The 19,286-nt window shown below is 46.7% G+C and overlaps 1 protein-coding gene across 2 annotated transcripts; it reads left to right on the top strand.

Annotated features, from left to right (window-relative positions):
• Positions 1 to 82: 82 nt before the first annotated feature.
• LOC106612060 (tyrosine-protein kinase ITK/TSK) lies at positions 83 to 19,247 on the top strand. Of its 2 annotated transcripts, none has more exons than XM_014212877.2 (17): positions 83 to 1,360; positions 1,609 to 1,713; positions 1,863 to 1,944; positions 2,156 to 2,281; positions 3,016 to 3,053; positions 3,168 to 3,319; positions 3,493 to 3,558; positions 3,672 to 3,726; positions 13,303 to 13,382; positions 13,633 to 13,778; positions 15,164 to 15,238; positions 16,454 to 16,622; positions 16,854 to 17,070; positions 17,401 to 17,465; positions 17,671 to 17,789; positions 17,930 to 18,087; positions 18,972 to 19,247. In XM_014212877.2, exons 1-17 carry the CDS (start codon positions 1,223 to 1,225, stop codon positions 19,035 to 19,037), a joined length of 1,857 nt encoding a protein of 618 aa, XP_014068352.2. In that variant the 5' UTR covers positions 83 to 1,222; the 3' UTR covers positions 19,038 to 19,247. The 2 variants fall into 2 exon arrangements, with proteins under 2 accessions (XP_014068352.2, XP_045580146.1); XM_045724190.1 differs by having other exon boundaries at positions 86 to 1,360; positions 2,156 to 2,287.
• Positions 19,248 to 19,286: the final 39 nt, after the last annotated feature.

Genomic DNA, 19,286 nt, shown 5'->3' with positions numbered 1-19,286 from the left:
TACTTTACTCAAGTAATATTTTACTGGGTGACTTTCACTTTTACTTGAGGCATTTTCTATTAAGGTATCTTTACTTTTACTTAAGTATGAAAATTGGGTACTTATCCCACCACTGGCAATAAGCCACCTCAGGGGTTTGTGTTGTGCCTATGAACAGCCTTTAGCCAGTGGTATATTGGCCATATACCACACCCCCTTGGGCCTTATTGCTTAAATATCAAATAATTTCTGGTTAACAATTAAAGACATGCTCTGGAACTTTGACAACTTTTAAGTATTTTTTTAAACATCCTACATTGGGTTGGATGTGTCCAATGTGTAATTTATACATGCTTAAACTATGAGCAGAATTACTGTCTTACCTTAATTAGCCACGAAATCCCTAGTTTGAAAGCAACTTTTTCTGGAAGCTGTGGTGCACCATTTTCCCTTCATTTTCACCCACATGGGCCAGCCCCCTAGCAATCCTAGTTTATCCAATGAGCTTCAGCTCCTCGCCATATGAGTTACAGCAAGCAAGAGGCACATCATGCACACAGCAGTAGAGTGGGAGAGAGATTAATGACTTGGTGCTCAAAACAACATATTTTCCTGGACCACTTTTGGCTCGGGAGTGCTACTGCAGAAGTACTGGCTAAAAAGTAGGCAAAAGTACCAGCGAATATCTTTAAGTACCTTACTGTGATTGGGATCCATAATAATTACAAATACAAATAGCCACTGTTGCCAAAATAATGACCTGTCCAGCATTTTTATACATGCTTGATAGGATATGAATTGCTTAATTAACTGAGGAACAACACCTGTGTGGAAGCACCTGCTTTCGATATACTTAATATCCCTCAGTTATTCAAGTGTTTCCATTAGTTTGGCAGTTACCTGCATAATAGCATTTGTTCAACTACAAATGTGTTTTAAGTGTACGTTTAGCCTAATTTCTGGGGAGAGAGCTGCTCAGGCCCTGTGGTTCTGTGCACCCATGCAGCTTGTGATGTTTCAACGTGTGTGTGTGTGTGTGAGTGCATCTTAGTCTGTGTGTGAGTGTTGGTGCCGTGCTCAAGGAAGTGGTTTACCTAGTGTATCTACAGCGGAAACTCACACGACACGAACTCCCATCACTCTTTTCCTTCTCTCCATTATATAGGTGTTCAGTCTAACTCTACAGCCCACCTCGCTGTCTCTCTCTCTGTCTCTCAATGTTAGCCAGGTATCTGTGTTCACTATGCTCCCCACAGTAATCTTGAAGGGGACTCTCATCAAGAAGTCTCAGCAGAAGCGAAGGACGTCGCCCTGTAATTACAAGGAAAGGTTATTTGTCTTGGACACCCAGGACCTGACCTATTCTGAACAGCGCCCTGGGGTATGTACAATTTTTATTGTTAAATTGTGCGTGGTTTGTTTGTTTATCAATATCTGTCAAAAATGACATTTATTGTTGAAATTAATTTACACTTTACACTTCAGTAGTCTAATTTTGAAAATCATATATTGAGTTATGAAGAAATCTTGCTTTTACAGAATATGACAGTTACTGTATGGGGGTTGTATTGTTTGATGTGAAAATAGAAAGTTGTGAAGATGTTGATAGAAGGCTGTATTCTTCTTCAGAAAAAGCCCATCCAGAAAGGCTGCATTGAGCTCTCCAGGATCAAGTGTGTGGAGATAGTGTGCAGTGAAGCCCCAATCCCCTGCAGCAACAAGTACCCCTTCCAGGTAAGACCACATAAGACAACTCATCTCTTCTACTGCTTCTGTCTAATGGAGGAATGCTAATTACTCACCATTGGGAACAATTTACAATGACTTTCATTTATAAGCCATGACACTGTTTTTATTTTAGATACGCATAAATGTCTCAACAGGTTGTCCACGACAACTGCTACCTGTACATCTTCGCCCCAGACAACGACTGTCGTCAGAGATGGGTCCGAGCTCTGAAGGAGGGTGAGCAGCAGTTATGGAAAACATTCAACATCAGACCCATAATACCAATACCACAGAGCTGAGTTTGTTTATATATATATATAATCTCTCATAAGATTAGAAAAACAACATAATATTAAGAGTAGTATATCAACATTATATTATAAACTCTATGACACATTTGAGCCTCCATGTCTTACACTGTATTTCATTTCTCTCTCTTGCAATAAAGAGACCAAGTGCAACGCATTACTCCTGAAGTATCACCCCAACTTCTGGATGGAGGGGAGGTGGAGGTGCTGTTACCAGACAGAGAAGATGGCGACAGGATGTCAGGAGTACGACCCTGTGGGATACGGTACAGGTATATTTCACTTGAAGAGTGCATTTCCCACACTCAATAATAATAATAATAATAATAATAGTAATAATAATAATAATAATAATAATAATAATAATAATAATATTATATCTTACATATAAACCATATATAAATCCTTTGAAAAGTCTATTATGTTAACTGCCCATAATGTGAATTTAACCCTCTTTATTGCCTATTGACGCACTGGTGTGTCAATCTAAGTAACATAATAATAAAATCTGTCAGTTTACGCTAGAGATGTTTTTTTGCATGGGCTGCGTCTCAATCCACCGCATCCGCCTTTGTCGCCATTCTGCAGTGGAAAGTGGCAGAGCTACAACGCTGTTTATCAGACCAGGAGTCATCCCGACAATCAGTCTTCTCATGAAAATGTCTGTAGCACACAAACTAATATGACCACTATTGAAAAGGGAGACTCTTAAAGTAACCCATACACATGAATGGAGGTATGGAGGTTGTTTTGTGCCAACAAAAATAAGGGGTTAAATATGTGTAAAAAAATTATATATACAGTATATTTCCATATATTTTTTTGTATTTCTCCTAGATATAGGACAGAGACTTCAAATCCTCTGATTATTTGACTGTCTTTTTTGCCATTTATGGATATGTTATTCAATACATTTTTATGGGCTATAGTAGTAAAGGCCTAATCACCCCCCCCAACAGCTTAGACTTTTAAGAATTAACCACAAAATGCCTTTCTGTAGCTTCCAAGAAGCCTCTCCCTCCAACCCCGGACACACAGGTAAATATGCATATGTCATGTCTATATACTTCACCGTGCCTGTAAACGTACAGTATGTTGCTTTGAGTCATTTTAATGCTAAGGATCAGTGTTTCCCTTACATCGTGCCCATAGCGGCGGCTCTCCGACCCGGGCCAGAGTGTGGTGGTTGCGCTACAGAACTACAGTCCCCATGGAGACACAGAGCTGGCCCTTCACAAAGACCAGGAGTACATCCTGACTGACAGCTCCCACCATGATTGGTGGACCGTACAGGACCACAGAGGGTAAGTAGAGACGACATGGCAACTCTATGAGAACTCTGTGACAACTCTGTGGCATATGACAACCTGATGACAACCCTACGACAACTCTATAAGCCTATCTGTAATATGTATTATTGGCTGTGTAGTTGTACACACCTAAAGTATTCATCCCATTTTGTCCGTTCCTTCCATAGAAACACAGGTTTTGTACCTTGCACTTATATAGCGGAAAAATCCTGCAACAACTTCAACAGATTTGAGTGAGTCAGATTTATATCAAATACAATTCTCCTGACTATTTTTATTTTATGATATTTTATTTCAGCCATCTGATTGGTCTAGGTTGTTTATAATTCCCCTACTTGTTTTCCAGATGGTACAACAAAGACATAACGAGAGGGAGAGCTGAGGAACTCCTGATGACAGAGGTAAACAACGCCGACAACTTCTTCAGTTTTTTGTTAAACTGTACTACAGAAGGGAGAGGACAGACATAGTTTGGTGTTAAACTGTACTACAGAAGGGAGAGGACAGACATAGTTTGGTGTTAAACTGTACTACAGAAGGGAGAGGACAGACATAGTTTGATGTTCAACTGTACTACAGAAGGGAGAGGATAGACATAGTTTGGTGTTAAACTGTACTACAGAAGGGAGAGGACAGACATTGTGGGCCTGAGTAAATCAAAAAGCAAGGTTATCAGAATTACAACCAGACAATACTGAAACTAGAGAGAAAACATGTTTTTGTTATCCCTAAAAAAGTATAACTGTAAAAATATATATATTTTTTTATTGATTATGTTTGAAAATGAGATCATGTTTTGAATTTATCCAGAAAATTTGGTTACCGGATTTGACTGAATAAATTCCTGTATCTTGCCGCAGCAGCACGGATGAAAAAGCTGCATTTTGCAAGATGCATGTCCACACGCATGCACGTACATGCACGTACACACACACACACACACACACACACACACACACACACACACACACACACACACACACACACACACACACACACACACACACACAGAGTGAAAGATGACATTTGAAACAACAGAGCAGGTTGCTCAGGTCCAGGATTTCCTGTTGTAAATGTGTCATAATCGCTATTACAGACAGATGGTGACGGTGGGAGGGTTAGGGTTGTGTAGTGTGACGGTGGGAGGGTTAGGGTTGTGTAGTGTGACAGTGGTAGGGAAGGGTTAGGGTTGTGTAGTGTGACGGTGGGAGGGTTAGGGTTGTGTAGTGTGACGGTGGGAGGGTTAGGGTTGTGTAGTGTGACGGTGGGAGGGTTAGGGTTGTGTAGTGTGACGGTGGGAGGGTTAGGGTTGTGTAGTGTGACGGTGGGAGGGTTAGGGTTGTGTAGTGTGACGGTGGGAGGGTTAGGGTTGTGTAGTGTGACGGTGGGAGGGTTAGGGTTGTGTAGTGTGACGGTGGGAGGGTTAGGGTTGTGTAGTGTGACGGTGGGAGGGTTAGGGTTGTGTAGTGTGACAGTGGTAGGGAAGGGTTAGGGTTGTGTAGTGTGACGGTGGGAGGGTTAGGATTGTGTAGTGTGACGGTGGGAGGGTTAGGGTTAGGGTTGTGTAGTGTGACAGTGGTAGGGAAGGGTTAGGGTTGTGTAGTGTGACAGTGGTAGGGAAGGGTTAGGGTTGTGTAGTGTGACAGTGGTAGGGGAGGGTTAGGGTTGTGTAGTGTGACAGTGGTAGGGTAGGGTTAGGGTTGTGTAGTGTGACAGTGGTAGGGTAGGGTTAGGGTTGTGTAGTGTGACAGTGGTAGGGTAGGGTTAGGGTTGTGTAGTGTGACAGTGGGAGGTTTAGGGTTGTGTAGTGTGACAGTGGTAGGGAAGGGTTAGGGTTGTGTAGTGTGACAGTGGTAGGGTAGGGTTAGGGTTGTGTAGTGTGACAGTGGGAGGGTAGGTTTAGGGTTGTGTAGTGTGACAGTGGTAGGGAAGGGTTAGGGTTGTGTAGTGTGACAGTGGTAGGGTAGGGTTAGGGTTGTGTAGTGTGACAGTGGTAGGGAAGGGTTAGGGTTGTGTAGTGTGACAGTGGTAGGGAAGGGTTAGGGTTGTGTAGTGTGACAGTGGGAGGGTTAGGGTTGTGTAGTGTGACAGTGGGAGGGTAGGGTTGTGTAGTGTGACAGTGGTAGGGAAGGGTTAGGGTTGTGTAGTGTGACAGTGGGAGGGTTAGGGTTGTGTAGTGTGACAGTGGTAGGGAAGGGTTAGGGTTGTGTAGTGTGACAGTGGTAGGGAAGGGTTAGGGTTGTGTAGTGTGACAGTGGTAGGGAAGGGTTAGGGTTGTGTTGTGTGACAGTGGTAGGGAAGGGTTAGGGTTGTGTAGTGTGACAGTGGTAGGGTTAGGGTTGTGTAGTGTGACAGTGGTAGGGGAGGGTTGTGTAGTGTGACAGTGAGAGGTTTAGGGTTGTGTAGTGTGACAGTGGGAGGGTTAGGGTTGTGTAGTGTGACAGTGGGAGGGTTAGGGTTAGGGTTGTGTAGTGTGACAGTGGTAGGGAAGGGTTAGGGTTGTGTTGTGTGACAGTGGTAGGGGAGGGTTAGGGTTGTGTAGTGTGACAGTGGTAGGGTAGGGTTAGGGTTGTGTAGTGTGACAGTGGGAGGGTTAGGGTTGTGTAGTGTGACAGTGGTAGGGAAGGGTTAGGGTTGTGTAGTGTGACAGTGGTAGGGTAGGGTTATGGTTGTGTAGTGTGACAGTGAGAGGTTTAGGGTTGTGTTGTGTGACAGTGGGAGGGTTAGGGTTAGGGTTGTGTAGTGTGACAGTGGTAGGGAAGGGTTAGGGTTGTGTAGTGTGACAGTGAGAGGTTTAGGGTTGTGTTGTGTGACAGTGGGAGGGTAGGGTTAGGGTTGTGTAGTGTGACAGTGGTAGGGTAGGGTTAGGGTTGTGTAGTGTGACAGTGGTAGGGTAGGGTTAGGGTTGTGTAGTGTGACAGTGGTAGGGTAGGGTTAGGGTTGTGTAGTGTGACAGTGGGGAGGGTTAGGGTTGTGTGTGACAGTGGAGGTAGGGTTAGGGTTGTGTAGTGTGACAGTGGTAGGGGTTAGGGTTAGTGTGACAGTGGGAGGGTTAGGGTTGTGTAGTGTGACAGTGGGAGGAGGTTAGGGTTGTGTAGTGTGACAGTGGTAGGGTAGGGTTAGGGTTGTGTAGTGTGACAGTGGTAGGGAAGGGTTAGGGTTGTGTAGTGTGACAGTGGTAGGGTTAGGGTGTAGTGACAGTGGTAGGGGAGGGTTAGGGTTGTGTAGTGTGACAGTGGTAGGGAAGGGTTAGGGTTGTGTAGTGTGACAGTGGTAGGGAAGGGTTAGGGTTGTGTAGTGTGACAGTGGTAGGGAAGGGTTAGGGTTGTGTAGTGTGACAGTGGTAGGGAAGGGTTAGGGTTGTGTAGTGTGACAGTGGTAGGAGGGTTAGGGTTGTGTAGTGTGACAGTGGTAAGGAAGGGTTAGGGTTGTGTAGTGTGACAGTGGTAGGGAAGGGTTAGGGTTGTGTAGTGTGACAGTGGTAGGGAGGGTTAGGGTTGTGTAGTGTGACAGTGGTAGGGAAGGGTTAGGGTTGTGTAGTGTGACAGTGGTAGGGAAGGGTTAGGGTTGTGTAGTGTGACAGTGGTAGGGAAGGGTTAGGGTTGTGTAGTGTGACAGTGGTAGGGAAGGGTTAGGGTTGTGTAGTGTGACAGTGGTAGGGTTAGGGTTGTGTAGTGTGACAGTGGTAGGGAAGGGTTGTGTAGTGTGACAGTGGTAGGGAGGTTTAGGGTTGTGTAGTGTGACAGTGGTAGGGTTAGGGTTGTGTAGTGTGACAGTGGGAGGGTTAGGGTTGTGTGACAGTGGTAGGGAAGGGTTAGGGTTGTGTAGTGTGACAGTGGGAGGGGTTAGGGTTGTGTAGTGTGACAGTGGTAGGGAGGGTTAGGGTTGTGTGACAGTGGTAGGGAAGGGTTAGGGTTGTGTAGTGTGACAGTGGTAGGAGGGTTAGGGTTGTGTAGTGTGACAGTGGTAGGGAAGGGTTAGGGTTGTGTAGTGTGACAGTGGGAGGGTTAGGGTTGTGTAGTGTGACAGTGGTAGGGAAGGGTTAGGGTTGTGTAGTGTGACAGTGGTAGGGAAGGGTTAGGGTTGTGTAGTGTGACAGTGGTAGGGAGGGTTAGGGTTGTGTAGTGTGACAGTGGGAGGGTAGGGTTAGGGTTGTGTAGTGTGACAGTGGTAGGGTTAGGGTTAGGGTTGTGTAGTGTGACAGTGGTAGGGAAGGGTTAGGGTTGTGTAGTGTGACGGTGGTAGGGAAGGGTTAGGGTTGTGTTGTGTGACAGTGGGAGGGTTAGGGTTGTGTAGTGTGACAGTGGAGGAGGGTTAGGGTTGTGTAGTGTGACGGTGGGAGGGTTAGGGTTGTGTAGTGTGACAGTGGGAGGGTTAGGGTTGTGTAGTGTGACAGTGGTAGGGAAGGGTTAGGGTTGTGTAGTGTGACAGTGGGAGGGTTAGGGTTGTGTAGTGTGACAGTGGGAGGGTTAGGGTTAGGGTTGTGTAGTGTGACAGTGGGAGGGTTAGGGTTAGGGTTGTGTAGTGTGACAGTGGTAGGGAAGGGTTAGGGTTGTGTAGTGTGACAGTGGTAGGGAAGGGTTAGGGTTGTGTAGTGTGACAGTGGTAGGGAAGGGTTAGGGTTGTGTAGTGTGACAGTGGTAGGGAGGGTTAGGGTTGTGTAGTGTGACAGTGGTAGGGTAGGGTTAGGGTTGTGTAGTGTGACAGTGGTAGGGAAGGGTTAGGGTTGTGTAGTGTGACAGTGGTAGGGAAGGGTTAGGGTTGTGTAGTGTGACAGTGGTAGGGAAGGGTTAGGGTTGTGTAGTGTGACAGTGGTAGGGAAGGGTTAGGGTTGTGTAGTGTGACAGTGGGAGGGTTAGGGTTGTGTAGTGTGACAGTGGGAGGGTTAGGGTTAGGGTTGTGTAGTGTGACGGTGGGAGGGTAGGGTTAGGGTTGTGTTGTGTGACAGTGGTAGGGAAGGGTTAGGGTTGTGTAGTGTGACAGTGGTAGGGAAGGGTTAGGGTTGTGTAGTGTGACAGTGGTAGGGGTTAGGGTTGTGTAGTTTGACAGTGGTAGGGGTAGGGTTGTGTAGTGTGACAGTGGTAGGGAAGGTTTAGGGTTGTGTAGTGTGACAGTGGTAGGGAGGGTTAGGGTTGTGTAGTGTGACAGTGGGAGGGTTAGGGTTGTGTGACAGTGGTAGGGAAGGGTTAGGGTTGTGTAGTGTGACAGTGGGAGGGTTAGGGTTGTGTGACAGTGGTAGGGAAGGGTTAGGGTTGTGTAGTGTGACAGTGGTAGGGAAGGGTTAGGGTTGTGTTGTGTGACAGTGGTAGGGAAGGGTTAGGGTTGTGTAGTGTGACAGTGGTAGGGAAGGGTTAGGGTTGTGTAGTGTGACAGTGGTAGGGTTAGGGTTGTGTAGTGTGACGGTGGGAGGGAAGGGTTAGGGTTGTGTAGTGTGACGGTGGTAGGGAAGGGTTAGGGTTGTGTTGTGTGACAGTGGGAGGGTTAGGGTTGTGTAGTGTGACAGTGGGAGGGTTAGGGTTGTGTAGTGTGACAGTGGTAGGGAAGGGTTAGGGTTGTGTAGTGTGACAGTGGTAGGGAAGGGTTAGGGTTGTGTAGTGTGACAGTGGGAGGGTTAGGGTTAGGGTTGTGTAGTGTGACAGTGGTAGGGTAGGGTTAGGGTTGTGTAGTGTGACAGTGGTAGGGTAGGGTTATGGTTGTGTAGTGTGACAGTGAGAGGTTTAGGGTTGTGTTGTGTGACAGTGGGAGGGTTAGGGTTAGGGTTGTGTAGTGTGACAGTGGTAGGGAAGGGTTAGGGTTGTGTAGTGTGACAGTGGTAGGGGAGGGTTAGGGTTGTGTAGTGTGACAGTGGTAGGGAAGGGTTAGGGTTGTGTAGTGTGACAGTGGTAGGGGAGGGTTAGGGTTGTGTAGTGTGACAGTGGTAGGAGGGTTAGGGTTGTGTAGTGTGACAGTGGTAGGGAAGGGTTAGGGTTGTGTTGTGTGACAGTGGTAGGGTTAGGGTTGTGTAGTGTGACAGTGGTAGGGAAGGGTTAGGGTTGTGTAGTGTGACGGTGGGAGGGTTAGGGTTGTGTAGTGTGACAGTGGTAGGGAAGGGTTAGGGTTGTGTAGTGTGACAGTGGGAGGGTTAGGGTTGTGTAGTGTGACAGTGGGAGGGTTAGGGTTGTGTAGTGTGACAGTGGTAGGGAAGGGTTAGGGTTGTGTAGTGTGACAGTGGTAGGGAAGGGTTAGGGTTGTGTAGTGTGACAGTGGTAGGGGAGGGTTGTGTAGTGTGACAGTGAGAGGTTTAGGGTTGTGTAGTGTGACGGTGGGAGGGTTAGGGTTGTGTAGTGTGACAGTGGGAGGGTTAGGGTTGTGTAGTGTGACAGTGGTAGGGAAGGGTTAGGGTTGTGTAGTGTGACAGTGGTAGGGAAGGGTTAGGGTTGTGTAGTGTGACAGTGGGAGGGTAGGGTTAGGGTTGTGTAGTGTGACAGTGGTAGGGAAGGGTTAGGGTTGTGTAGTGTGACAGTGGTAGGGAAGGGTTAGGGTTGTGTAGTGTGACAGTGGTAGGGTAGGGTTAGGGTTGTGTAGTGTGACAGTGGTAGGGGAGGGTTAGGGTTGTGTAGTGTGACAGTGGTAGGGAAGGGTTAGGGTTGTGTAGTGTGACAGTGGTAGGGAAGGGTTAGGGTTGTGTAGTGTGACAGTGGTAGGGAAGGGTTAGGGTTGTGTAGTGTGACAGTGGTAGGGAAGGGTTAGGGTTGTGTAGTGTGACAGTGGTAGGGAAGGGTTAGGGTTGTGTAGTGTGACAGTGGTAGGGTTAGGGTTGTGTAGTGTGACAGTGGTAGGGTTAGGGTTGTGTAGTGTGACAGTGGGAGGGTTAGGGTTGTGTAGTGTGACAGTGGGAGGGTTAGGGTTAGGGTTGTGTAGTGTGACAGTGGTAGGGAAGGGTTAGGGTTGTGTAGTGTGACAGTGGTAGGGTTAGGGTTGTGTAGTGTGACAGTGGTAGGGAAGGGTTAGGGTTGTGTAGTGTGACAGTGGTAGGGAAGGGTTAGGGTTGTGTAGTGTGACAGTGGTAGGGAAGGGTTAGGGTTGTGTAGTGTGACAGTGGGAGGGTTAGGGTTGTGTAGTGTGACAGTGGTAGGGAAGGGTTAGGGTTGTGTAGTGTGACAGTGGTAGGGAAGGGTTAGGGTTGTGTAGTGTGACAGTGGTGGGAAGGGTTAGGGTTGTGTAGTGTGACAGTGGTAGGGGAGGGTTAGGGTTGTGTAGTGTGACGGTGGTAGGGAAGGGTTAGGGTTGTGTAGTGTGACAGTGGTAGGGAAGGGTTAGGGTTGTGTAGTGTGACAGTGGTAGGGAAGGGTTAGGGTTGTGTAGTGTGACAGTGGTAGGGAAGGGTTAGGGTTGTGTAGTGTGACAGTGGTAGGGAGGTTAGGGTTGTGTAGTGTGACAGTGGTAGGGAAGGGTTAGGGTTGTGTAGTGTGACAGTGGTAGGGAAGGGTTAGGGTTGTGTAGTGTGACAGTGGTAGGGAAGGGTTAGGGTTGTGTAGTGTGACAGTGGGAGGGTTAGGGTTGTGTAGTGTGACAGTGGTAGGGAAGGGTTAGGGTTGTGTAGTGTGACAGTGGTGGGGAGGGTTAGGGTTGTGTAGTGTGACAGTGGTAGGGAAGGGTTAGGGTTGTGTAGTGTGACAGTGGTAGGGGAGGGTTAGGGTTGTGTAGTGTGACAGTGGTAGCGAAGGGTTAGGGTTGTGTAGTGTGACAGTGGTAGGGAAGGGTTAGGGTTGTGTAGTGTGACAGTGGTAGGGTAGGGTTAGGGTTGTGTAGTGTGACAGTGGTAGGGGAGGGTTAGGGTTGTGTAGTGTGACAGTGGTAGGGAAGGGTTAGGGTTGTGTAGTGTGACAGTGGTAGGGAAGGGTTAGGGTTGTGTAGTGTGACAGTGGGAGGGTTAGGGTTGTGTAGTGTGACAGTGGTAGGGGAGGGTTAGGGTTGTGTAGTGTAACAGTGAGAGGTTTAGGGTTGTGTTGTGTGACAGTGGGAGGGTTAGGGTTGTGTAGTGTGACAGTGGGAGGGTAGGGTTAGGGTTGTGTAGTGTGACAGTGGTAGGTTAGGGTTAGGGTTGTGTAGTGTGACAGTGGTAGGGAAGGGTTAGGGTTGTGTAGTGTGACAGTGAGAGGTTTAGGGTTGTGTAGTGTGACAGTGGTAGGGAAGGGTTAGGGTTGTGTAGTGTGACAGTGGGAGGGTTAGGGTTAGGGTTGTGTAGTGTGACAGTGGTAGGGAAGGGTTAGGGTTGTGTAGTGTGACAGTGGTAGGGTTAGGGTTGTGTAGTGTGACGGTGGGAGGGTTAGGGTTGTGTAGTGTGACAGTGGGAGGGTTAGGGGTGTGTAGTGTGACAGTGGGAGGGTTAGGGTTGTGTAGTGTGACAGTGGTAGGGGAGGGTTAGGGTTGTGTAGTGTGACAGTGGTAGGGAAGGGTTAGGGTTGTGTAGTGTGACAGTGGTAGGGAAGGGTTAGGGTTGTGTAGTGTGACAGTGGGAGGGTTAGGGTTGTGTAGTGTGACAGTGGTAGGGAAGGGTTAGGGTTGTGTAGTGTGACAGTGGTAGGGAAGGGTTAGGGTTGTGTAGTGTGACAGTGGTAGGGAAGGGTTAGGGTTGTGTAGTGTGACAGTGGTAGGGAAGGGTTAGGGTTGTGTAGTGTGACAGTGGTAGGGTAGGGTTAGGGTTGTGTAGTGTGACAGTGGTAGGGAAGGGTTAGGGTTGTGTAGTGTGACAGTGGGAGGGTTAGGGTTAGGGTTGTGTAGTGTGACAGTGGTAGGGTAGGGTTAGGGTTGTGTAGTGTGACAGTGGTAGGGTAGGGTTATGGTTGTGTAGTGTGACAGTGAGAGGTTTAGGGTTGTGTTGTGTGACAGTGGGAGGGTTAGGGTTAGGGTTGTGTAGTGTGACAGTGGTAGGGAAGGGTTAGGGTTGTGTAGTGTGACAGTGGGAGGGTTAGGGTTAGGGTTGTGTAGTGTGACAGTGGTAGGGAAGGGTTAGGGTTGTGTAGTGTGACAGTGGGAGGGTAGGGTTAGTGTTGTGTGACAGTGGTAGGGTTAGGGTTGTGTAGTGTGACAGTGGGAGGGTTAGGGTTGTGTAGTGTGACAGTGGTAGGGAAGGGTTAGGGTTGTGTTGTGTGACAGTGGGAGGGTTAGGGTTGTGTAGTGTGACAGTGGTAGGGGAGGGTTGTGTAGTGTGACAGTGAGAGGTTTAGGGTTGTGTAGTGTGACAGTGGGAGGGTTAGGGTTGTGTAGTGTGACAGTGGGAGGGTTAGGGTTGTGTAGTGTGACAGTGGGAGGGTTAGGGTTGTGTGACAGTGGTAGGGAAGGGTTAGGGTTGTGTAGTGTGACAGTGGTAGGGAAGGGTTAGGGTTGTGTAGTGTGACAGTGGTAGGGTAGGGTTAGGGTTGTGTAGTGTGACAGTGAGAGGGAAGGGTTAGGGTTGTGTAGTGTGACAGTGGGAGGGTAGGGTTGTGTAGTGTGACAGTGGGAGGGTAGGTTTAGGGTTGTGTAGTGTGACAGTGGTAGGGAAGGGTTAGGGTTGTGTAGTGTGACAGTGGGAGGGTAGGGTTAGGGTTGTGTAGTGTGACAGTGGTAGGGAAGGGTTAGGGTTGTGTAGTGTGACAGTGGTAGGGAGGGTTCGGATTGTGTTGTGTGACAGTGGTAGGGAAGGGTTAGGGTTGTGTAGTGTGACAGTGGGAGGGTAGGGTTAGGGTTGTGTTGTGTGACATTTGGAGAGTAAAATGGGTGTTGTGCGTTTCATGCTCCCGTCCGTTGGGGAGTCTCACTGTGCTATCATGTCAAGGCTTATTCACATAATATTACCGTAAGTAGAGATTGAAAATATTACATCCACGTAACTATGATATGACATACAACAGATTCAACGTAATGAACTCAGCAGATGGCTTGAATTATAATGAATTTTATCTGCCGATTGTGATTTATCCTACTCAGATGAAAGGTTGTGTTTGTTTGTGCAGGGTAAGGAAGGAGCCTTTATGGTGCGAGACTCCAGGTGTGCAGGTGTCTACACTGTGTCTGTCTTCACTAAAGCCCCAGGGTAACTACTGCCTGTTTCAGCCATGTCGCTCAGCTTCAATGACAGTCAGTTAAAGGGGCAATCTGTGATTGGTATTTTGACATCCCTAGCACTGTCTAAGAATTTGAGAGTGGTTACATATATCCAGCCCCATCTCTCAGCTTTTTATCAAAACAGTGGTGGGTTGCCTGCTTTGTTATTATTTGAACTGTATATTGCCCCTTTAAAGATTTTGCTATGACATAGTTACATGATGATGAACCACCTTCAGATCCAACGGGCAGAAGAACCCGCGGGTGAAGCACTACCAGATCAGACAGTCAGAGGCAGAGGAGACGTCCAAGTTTTACCTGGCAGAGAAATACCTGTTCATGACTATTCCTGAACTCATCCAGTACCACCAACACAACGCTGCAGGTACCTGAGCTCATCCAGTACCACCAACACAACGCTGCAGGTACCTGAGCTACCTAATACAGCTGTTTACAGGCCAGTGTGACCTATTTGGATTTGTACCCAGGTCGACTGTGTTTGTTAGTCCGTTGAGATAAAGCCTAGGCATCTTCAGGGGTCATGTAAGGTTCCACCAGCATGGATCTCCCACAGTAGAGAGGGAGATGGGAGATGAGTGTTAATGTAGTGTGAAATCCTATAGCTCCCTGTGGGAGGAGCTATAGGAGGATGGGGTCATTGTAATGGCTGGAATGTTGTCAATGGAACAGAGTCAAACACATTGTTTCCATGTGTTTGATCTGTTAGGTACCATTCAATTTATTCCAATCCACCCATTACAATGAGCCCGTCCTCCTATAGCTCCTCCCATCAGCCTCCTCTGTGTGAAATGGTTCTATACATTCTATGGTCCAGATGTTCTCTCCTTAGTATAGAGTACAGTCTTTTCCTTAGTATAGGGTACAGTCTTTTCCTTAGTATAGGGTACAGTCTTTTCCTTAGTATAGGGTACAATCGTTTCCTTAGTATAGGGTACAATCGTTTCCTTAGTATAGGGTACAGTCTTTTCCTTAGTATAGGGTACAGTCTTTTCCTTAGTATAGGGTACAGTCTTTTCCTTAGTATAGGGTACAGTCTTTTCCTTAGTATAGGGTACAATCGTTTCCTTAGTATAGGGTACAGTCTTTTCCTTAGTATAGGGTACAATCGTTTCCTTTATATAGGGTACAGTCTTTTCCTTAGTATAGGGTACAGTCGTTTCCTTAGTATAGGGTACAGTCTTTTCCTTAGTATAGGGTACAGTCTTTTCCTTAGTATAGGGTACAGTCGTTTCCTTAGTATAGGGTACATTCGTTTCCTTAGTATAGGGTACAATCGTTTCCTTTATATAGGGTACAGTCGTTTCCTTAGTATAGGGTACAGTCTTTTCCTTAGTATAGGGTACAATCGTTTCCTTACAGCAACATTCTACAGAGGAAACTGCCTGTAAAATAAGAGTTAATGTGTTCTATTGTTAAAGCAGAATAGCCTAAAGCCTCTACATTATCTAACTACTGGTATATGCACATTTAGTTTTGATTTAGTTTTGTTGTTTCATCCTGACATTCACTCTCTCTCTCTCTCTGTGTGTGTGTGTGTGTGTGTGTGTGTGTGTGTGTGTGTGTGTGTGTGTGTGTGTGTGTGTGTGTGTGTGTGTGTGTGTGTGTGTGTGTGTGTGTGTGTGTGTGTGTGTGTGTGTGTGTGTGTGTGTGTGTGTGTGTGTGTGTGCGAGCGCGTGTTGTCTGTGTGTGTGTGCGAGCGCGTGTTGTGTGTGTGTGGGGTGTGCATGTTTGTGTGTCTGGTCTCTGCAGGTCTGATCACGCGACTGAGGCATCCCATCTCTCAGGGTAGAGAGAACTTTCAGAGCCCTGCAGAACTCTCAAAAGGTCAGAGGTCGACCTGCTGCTCCTGCCTCTAGGCAGCCAGCAACCATTTTGTTTGGTTATTGATTATAGTTACCATAGAGATAGTTTGAGGACTAATTTTTGTATCTGTTTGATTATAGCATCTGTAACAGCAGGGCTGTCTATACGCAGTCCTCTAACTATCTCTATGGAAGTTACCTAACCCTGAATTAATGACAATTACAAAGCTCAAACACAAAGCAGATAACACACCAGATACGTATATGTTATTGATAAGTTACTGTGTAATAAAGATATGCTTATATTTTATTGATAAGTTAATGTGGAATAAAGATACGCTTATATTTTATTGATAAGTTAATGTGTAATAAAGATACGCTTATATTTTATTGATAAGTTAATGCGTAATAAAGATACGCTTATATTTTATTGATAAGTTAATGCGTAATAAAGATACGCTTATATTTTATTGATAAGTTAATGCGTAATAAAGATACGCTTATATTTTATTGATAAGTTAATGTGTAATAAAGATACGCTTATATTTTATTGATAAGTTAATGTGTAATAAAGATACACTTCTATTTTAGCGATAAGTTACTGTGTAATAAAGATACACTTAAATGAAATAGATAAGTTACTGTATGATAAAGATATCCTTTTATGTTATAGATAAGTTACTGTATAATATAGATATGCTTATATGTTATAGATAAGTTACTGTATAATAAAGATAAGATCAAACATAACATATGCATGATAGTGAGAATTGGCATGTTTTGCTATTCTAAAAGCATTCGGACTGGGATGACATTAGTGGTGATGTAAGGTAGACACCTGTGTGATGAGGTACCCAGGTTTAGCAGCCAATAGGCAGGCAGTTCCACCACACCCTGAAAACCTCCACACAGGAGGGACGACCTGGAGGAGAATGTGGCAGGCAACCACAGTGTACCATGTTGTGTTCAGGCTTGATGTATCTTCCAATAATTGCATTAGTATGTCATTATTACTTCTGCACTCTCTCTCTCCCCTTCCACCCTCCCTCTCCCTACCCCCTCCCTCTCCCTTCCCTCTCCCTACCCCTTCCACCCTCCCTCTCCCTACCCCCTCCCTCTCCCTTCCCTCTCCCTACCCCCTCCACCCTCCCTCTCCCTACCCCCTCCACCCTCCCTCTCCCTACCCCCTCCACCCTCCCTCTCTCTCCCCCTCCCTCTCCCTACCCCAACCCTCCAGGTCAGTGGGAGGTGGACCCGGCAGAGCTGATCCTGGGTGAGGAAGTGGGCAGCGGTCAGTTTGGCCTGGTACTCCAGGGGCGGTGGAGGGAGCGCAGGGTAGCTGTGAAGATGATCCGGGAGGGAGCCATGTCTGAGGAGGACTTTAAAGAGGAGGCCAGGGTCATGACGTGAGTGGACTTTATAGTGGGGGGGGGGGGACGGACATCTTAGAAGACACCCTATTCCCTACATAGTGGACTATTTGTAACAATTTTTTTAGCCGTGAAATGCAAGGCTGTGTCTCAAATTACACACTGGACCTGTGCTATGTAATGACCTACTTCTGATCAGAGCGTGTGTGTGTGTGTGTGTGTGTGTGTGTGTGTGTGTGTGTGTGTGTGTGCGTGTGCGTGTTGCAGGATGCTGTCCCACTGTAAGCTGGTACAGCTGTATGGTGTGTGTACCCAGCATTCTCCCATGTGTCTGATGTTTGAGTTGATGGAGCAGGGCTGCCTGTCGGACTACCTCCGAGCCAGGAGGGGGCGTATGTCCCAGGACACCCTACTGGGGATGTGTCTGGACGTCAGTGAAGGGATGGCATACCTGGAGAGCAATAACTTCATCCACAGAGACCTGGTAACCCACCCAAAGACCTGAACATATGTGTTTATGAGCGTGTGCATGCGTACGTGCTTGCCTGCTTGCGTGTGAGCTTGTTTAGTCACAATTTATTTTAAGTGCATTTCACAAATCTCAACACACTTTACATAGAAAATGTAAATTCATTCATAGAAAGAAAACACAGAACAGCTTAGAAATGGTTGTTTTACCTCACTGGCTGAAACATCAAGGAACTCTGCTTGGTTAAGGCCTAGATGTATTTTCAGTGATAGTGGAGTGTATAGTACATAAGATGGACAAACTACTGCAGAGCATAAGTGTGTGTTCTGAACCCAACCCTCACAGGCAGCCAGAAACTGTCTGGTCTCCTGCAACAACGTGGTGAAGGTGTCTGATTTTGGAATGACCAGGTGAGTTTGTGACAGACTGGTTGATACCTATTGATAAAGGCCAGAATATATGGTGATTCAGGGTGAAGACTTGAACCAGTGACCCACCCTGACAGGGAAACTGGTCAGACTTCTCTACAGGGGGGACTGTGTATCTATCCATGGAAGCTGCAGAGACGCACACAGATAACCGTGTGTCCTTTCCTCCCCTGTCCTGTCCTACCAGGTTTGTTCTAGATGACCAGTACACCAGCTCCCAGGGCTCCAAGTTCCCCATCAAGTGGTCTTCTCCTGAGGTCATCAAGTACTGCAAGTTCAGCAGCAAGTCTGACGTCTGGTCCTTTGGTGGGTTTATTCATTCTCTCTGAGACTGTTGTGCATGGTCAGACACTGAGCTTTTTCAACTTAGAAAATGTATACTAGAGGTATGATGAATGAATGTTGAATCCTCCCCTCTCCTCCTCCTCTCCTCCCCTCTCCTCCAGGTGTGTTTATGTGGGAGGTGTATACTGAGGGGCGTCTGCCCTATGAGAACCGGTCTAATGGTGAGGTGGTGGAGGCCCTGAATGCAGGCCTGAGGCTGCTGAAACCCAGACAGGCCCCAGAGGCTGTGCACCTCCTCATGGAGTGGTGCTGGAAGGAGGTGGGTGGGAAGGATCTACCTGGTTCACACCTGTAGCTTACTGACTCACCTGTACTGTTAGTAGTGTGGGTGGGTAAGGTGGGTGTGTGTGGGGGTGGGTGTTGTGTGGGTGGGTGTAGTGTATGGGTGTAGTATGGGTTTGTGTGTGTGGATGGGTAGGGTGGGTGGGTTTCCCAAACTCGGTCCTCGGGACCCCAAGGGGTGCAAATGTCATTTTTTTGCCCTAACATTAAACAGCTGATTGAAATAATCAAAGCTTGATGATGAGTTGATTATTTGAATCCATGCTAGTATAAAAAACAAAATATGCACCCCTTGGGGTTTGGGAAACGCTGCAGTAGACAGACTCACTTGTACCTTACTGATTCAGCTTGGTAGGTTGGTTCACCTGTACCTTACTGATTCAGCTTGGTAGGTTGGTTCACCTGTACCTTACCGATTCAGCTTGGTAGGTTGGTTCACCTGTACCTTACCGATTCCGCTTGGTAGGTTGGTTCACCTGTACCTTACCGATTCAGCTTGGTAGGTTGGTTCACCTGTACCTTACTGATTCAGCTTGGTAGGTTGGTTCACCTGTACCTTACTGATTCAGCTTGGTAGGTTGGTTCACCTGTACCTTACTGATTCAGCTTGGTTCACCTGTACCTTACTGATTCAGCTTGGTAGGTTGGTTCACCCGTACCTTACTGATTCAGCTTGGTTCACCTGTACCTTACTGATTCAGCTTGGTAGGTTGGTTCACCTGTACCTTACTGATTCAGCTTGGTAGGTTGGTTCACCTGTACCTTACTGATTCAGCTTGGTAGGTTGGTTCACCTGTTATCTTAGTGTAGCTTGTGTTTTAAGCATAATGTCTTGTGATTGATCTGTCTCTTCCTGTGTAGAAACCAGAGGACCGTCCATCCTTTGCTCTCCTGCTGCACGAGCTGGCCTCTCTCTCAGACCTCTGAGCCTGAATGGACAAGCTATTCAACCAAACCTAGTCTGCTAACTAGCTATCCGGGGTAAATCATGGAAGAATCATTTGCTCAATAAAACTGAAGATTCTATACAAAAAAGACTTAGCTAGCTGTATTTATGTTATTTATTAATTTCCTTCTAGTTTCTATTTCTTACTTTTTTTTATAGCAACCATATTTTTTATAAAATGAAGAAGTCTACTTCTCTTGTGTCTTGATTTCTTGTTTCTGTCTATTGTG

This window comes from Salmo salar, chromosome ssa09 (assembly GCF_905237065.1).
Source record: "Salmo salar chromosome ssa09, Ssal_v3.1, whole genome shotgun sequence".
Lineage (NCBI taxonomy): Eukaryota > Metazoa > Chordata > Actinopteri > Salmoniformes > Salmonidae > Salmo > Salmo salar.
This window is presented reverse-complemented; position numbering and strand designations above follow the sequence as displayed.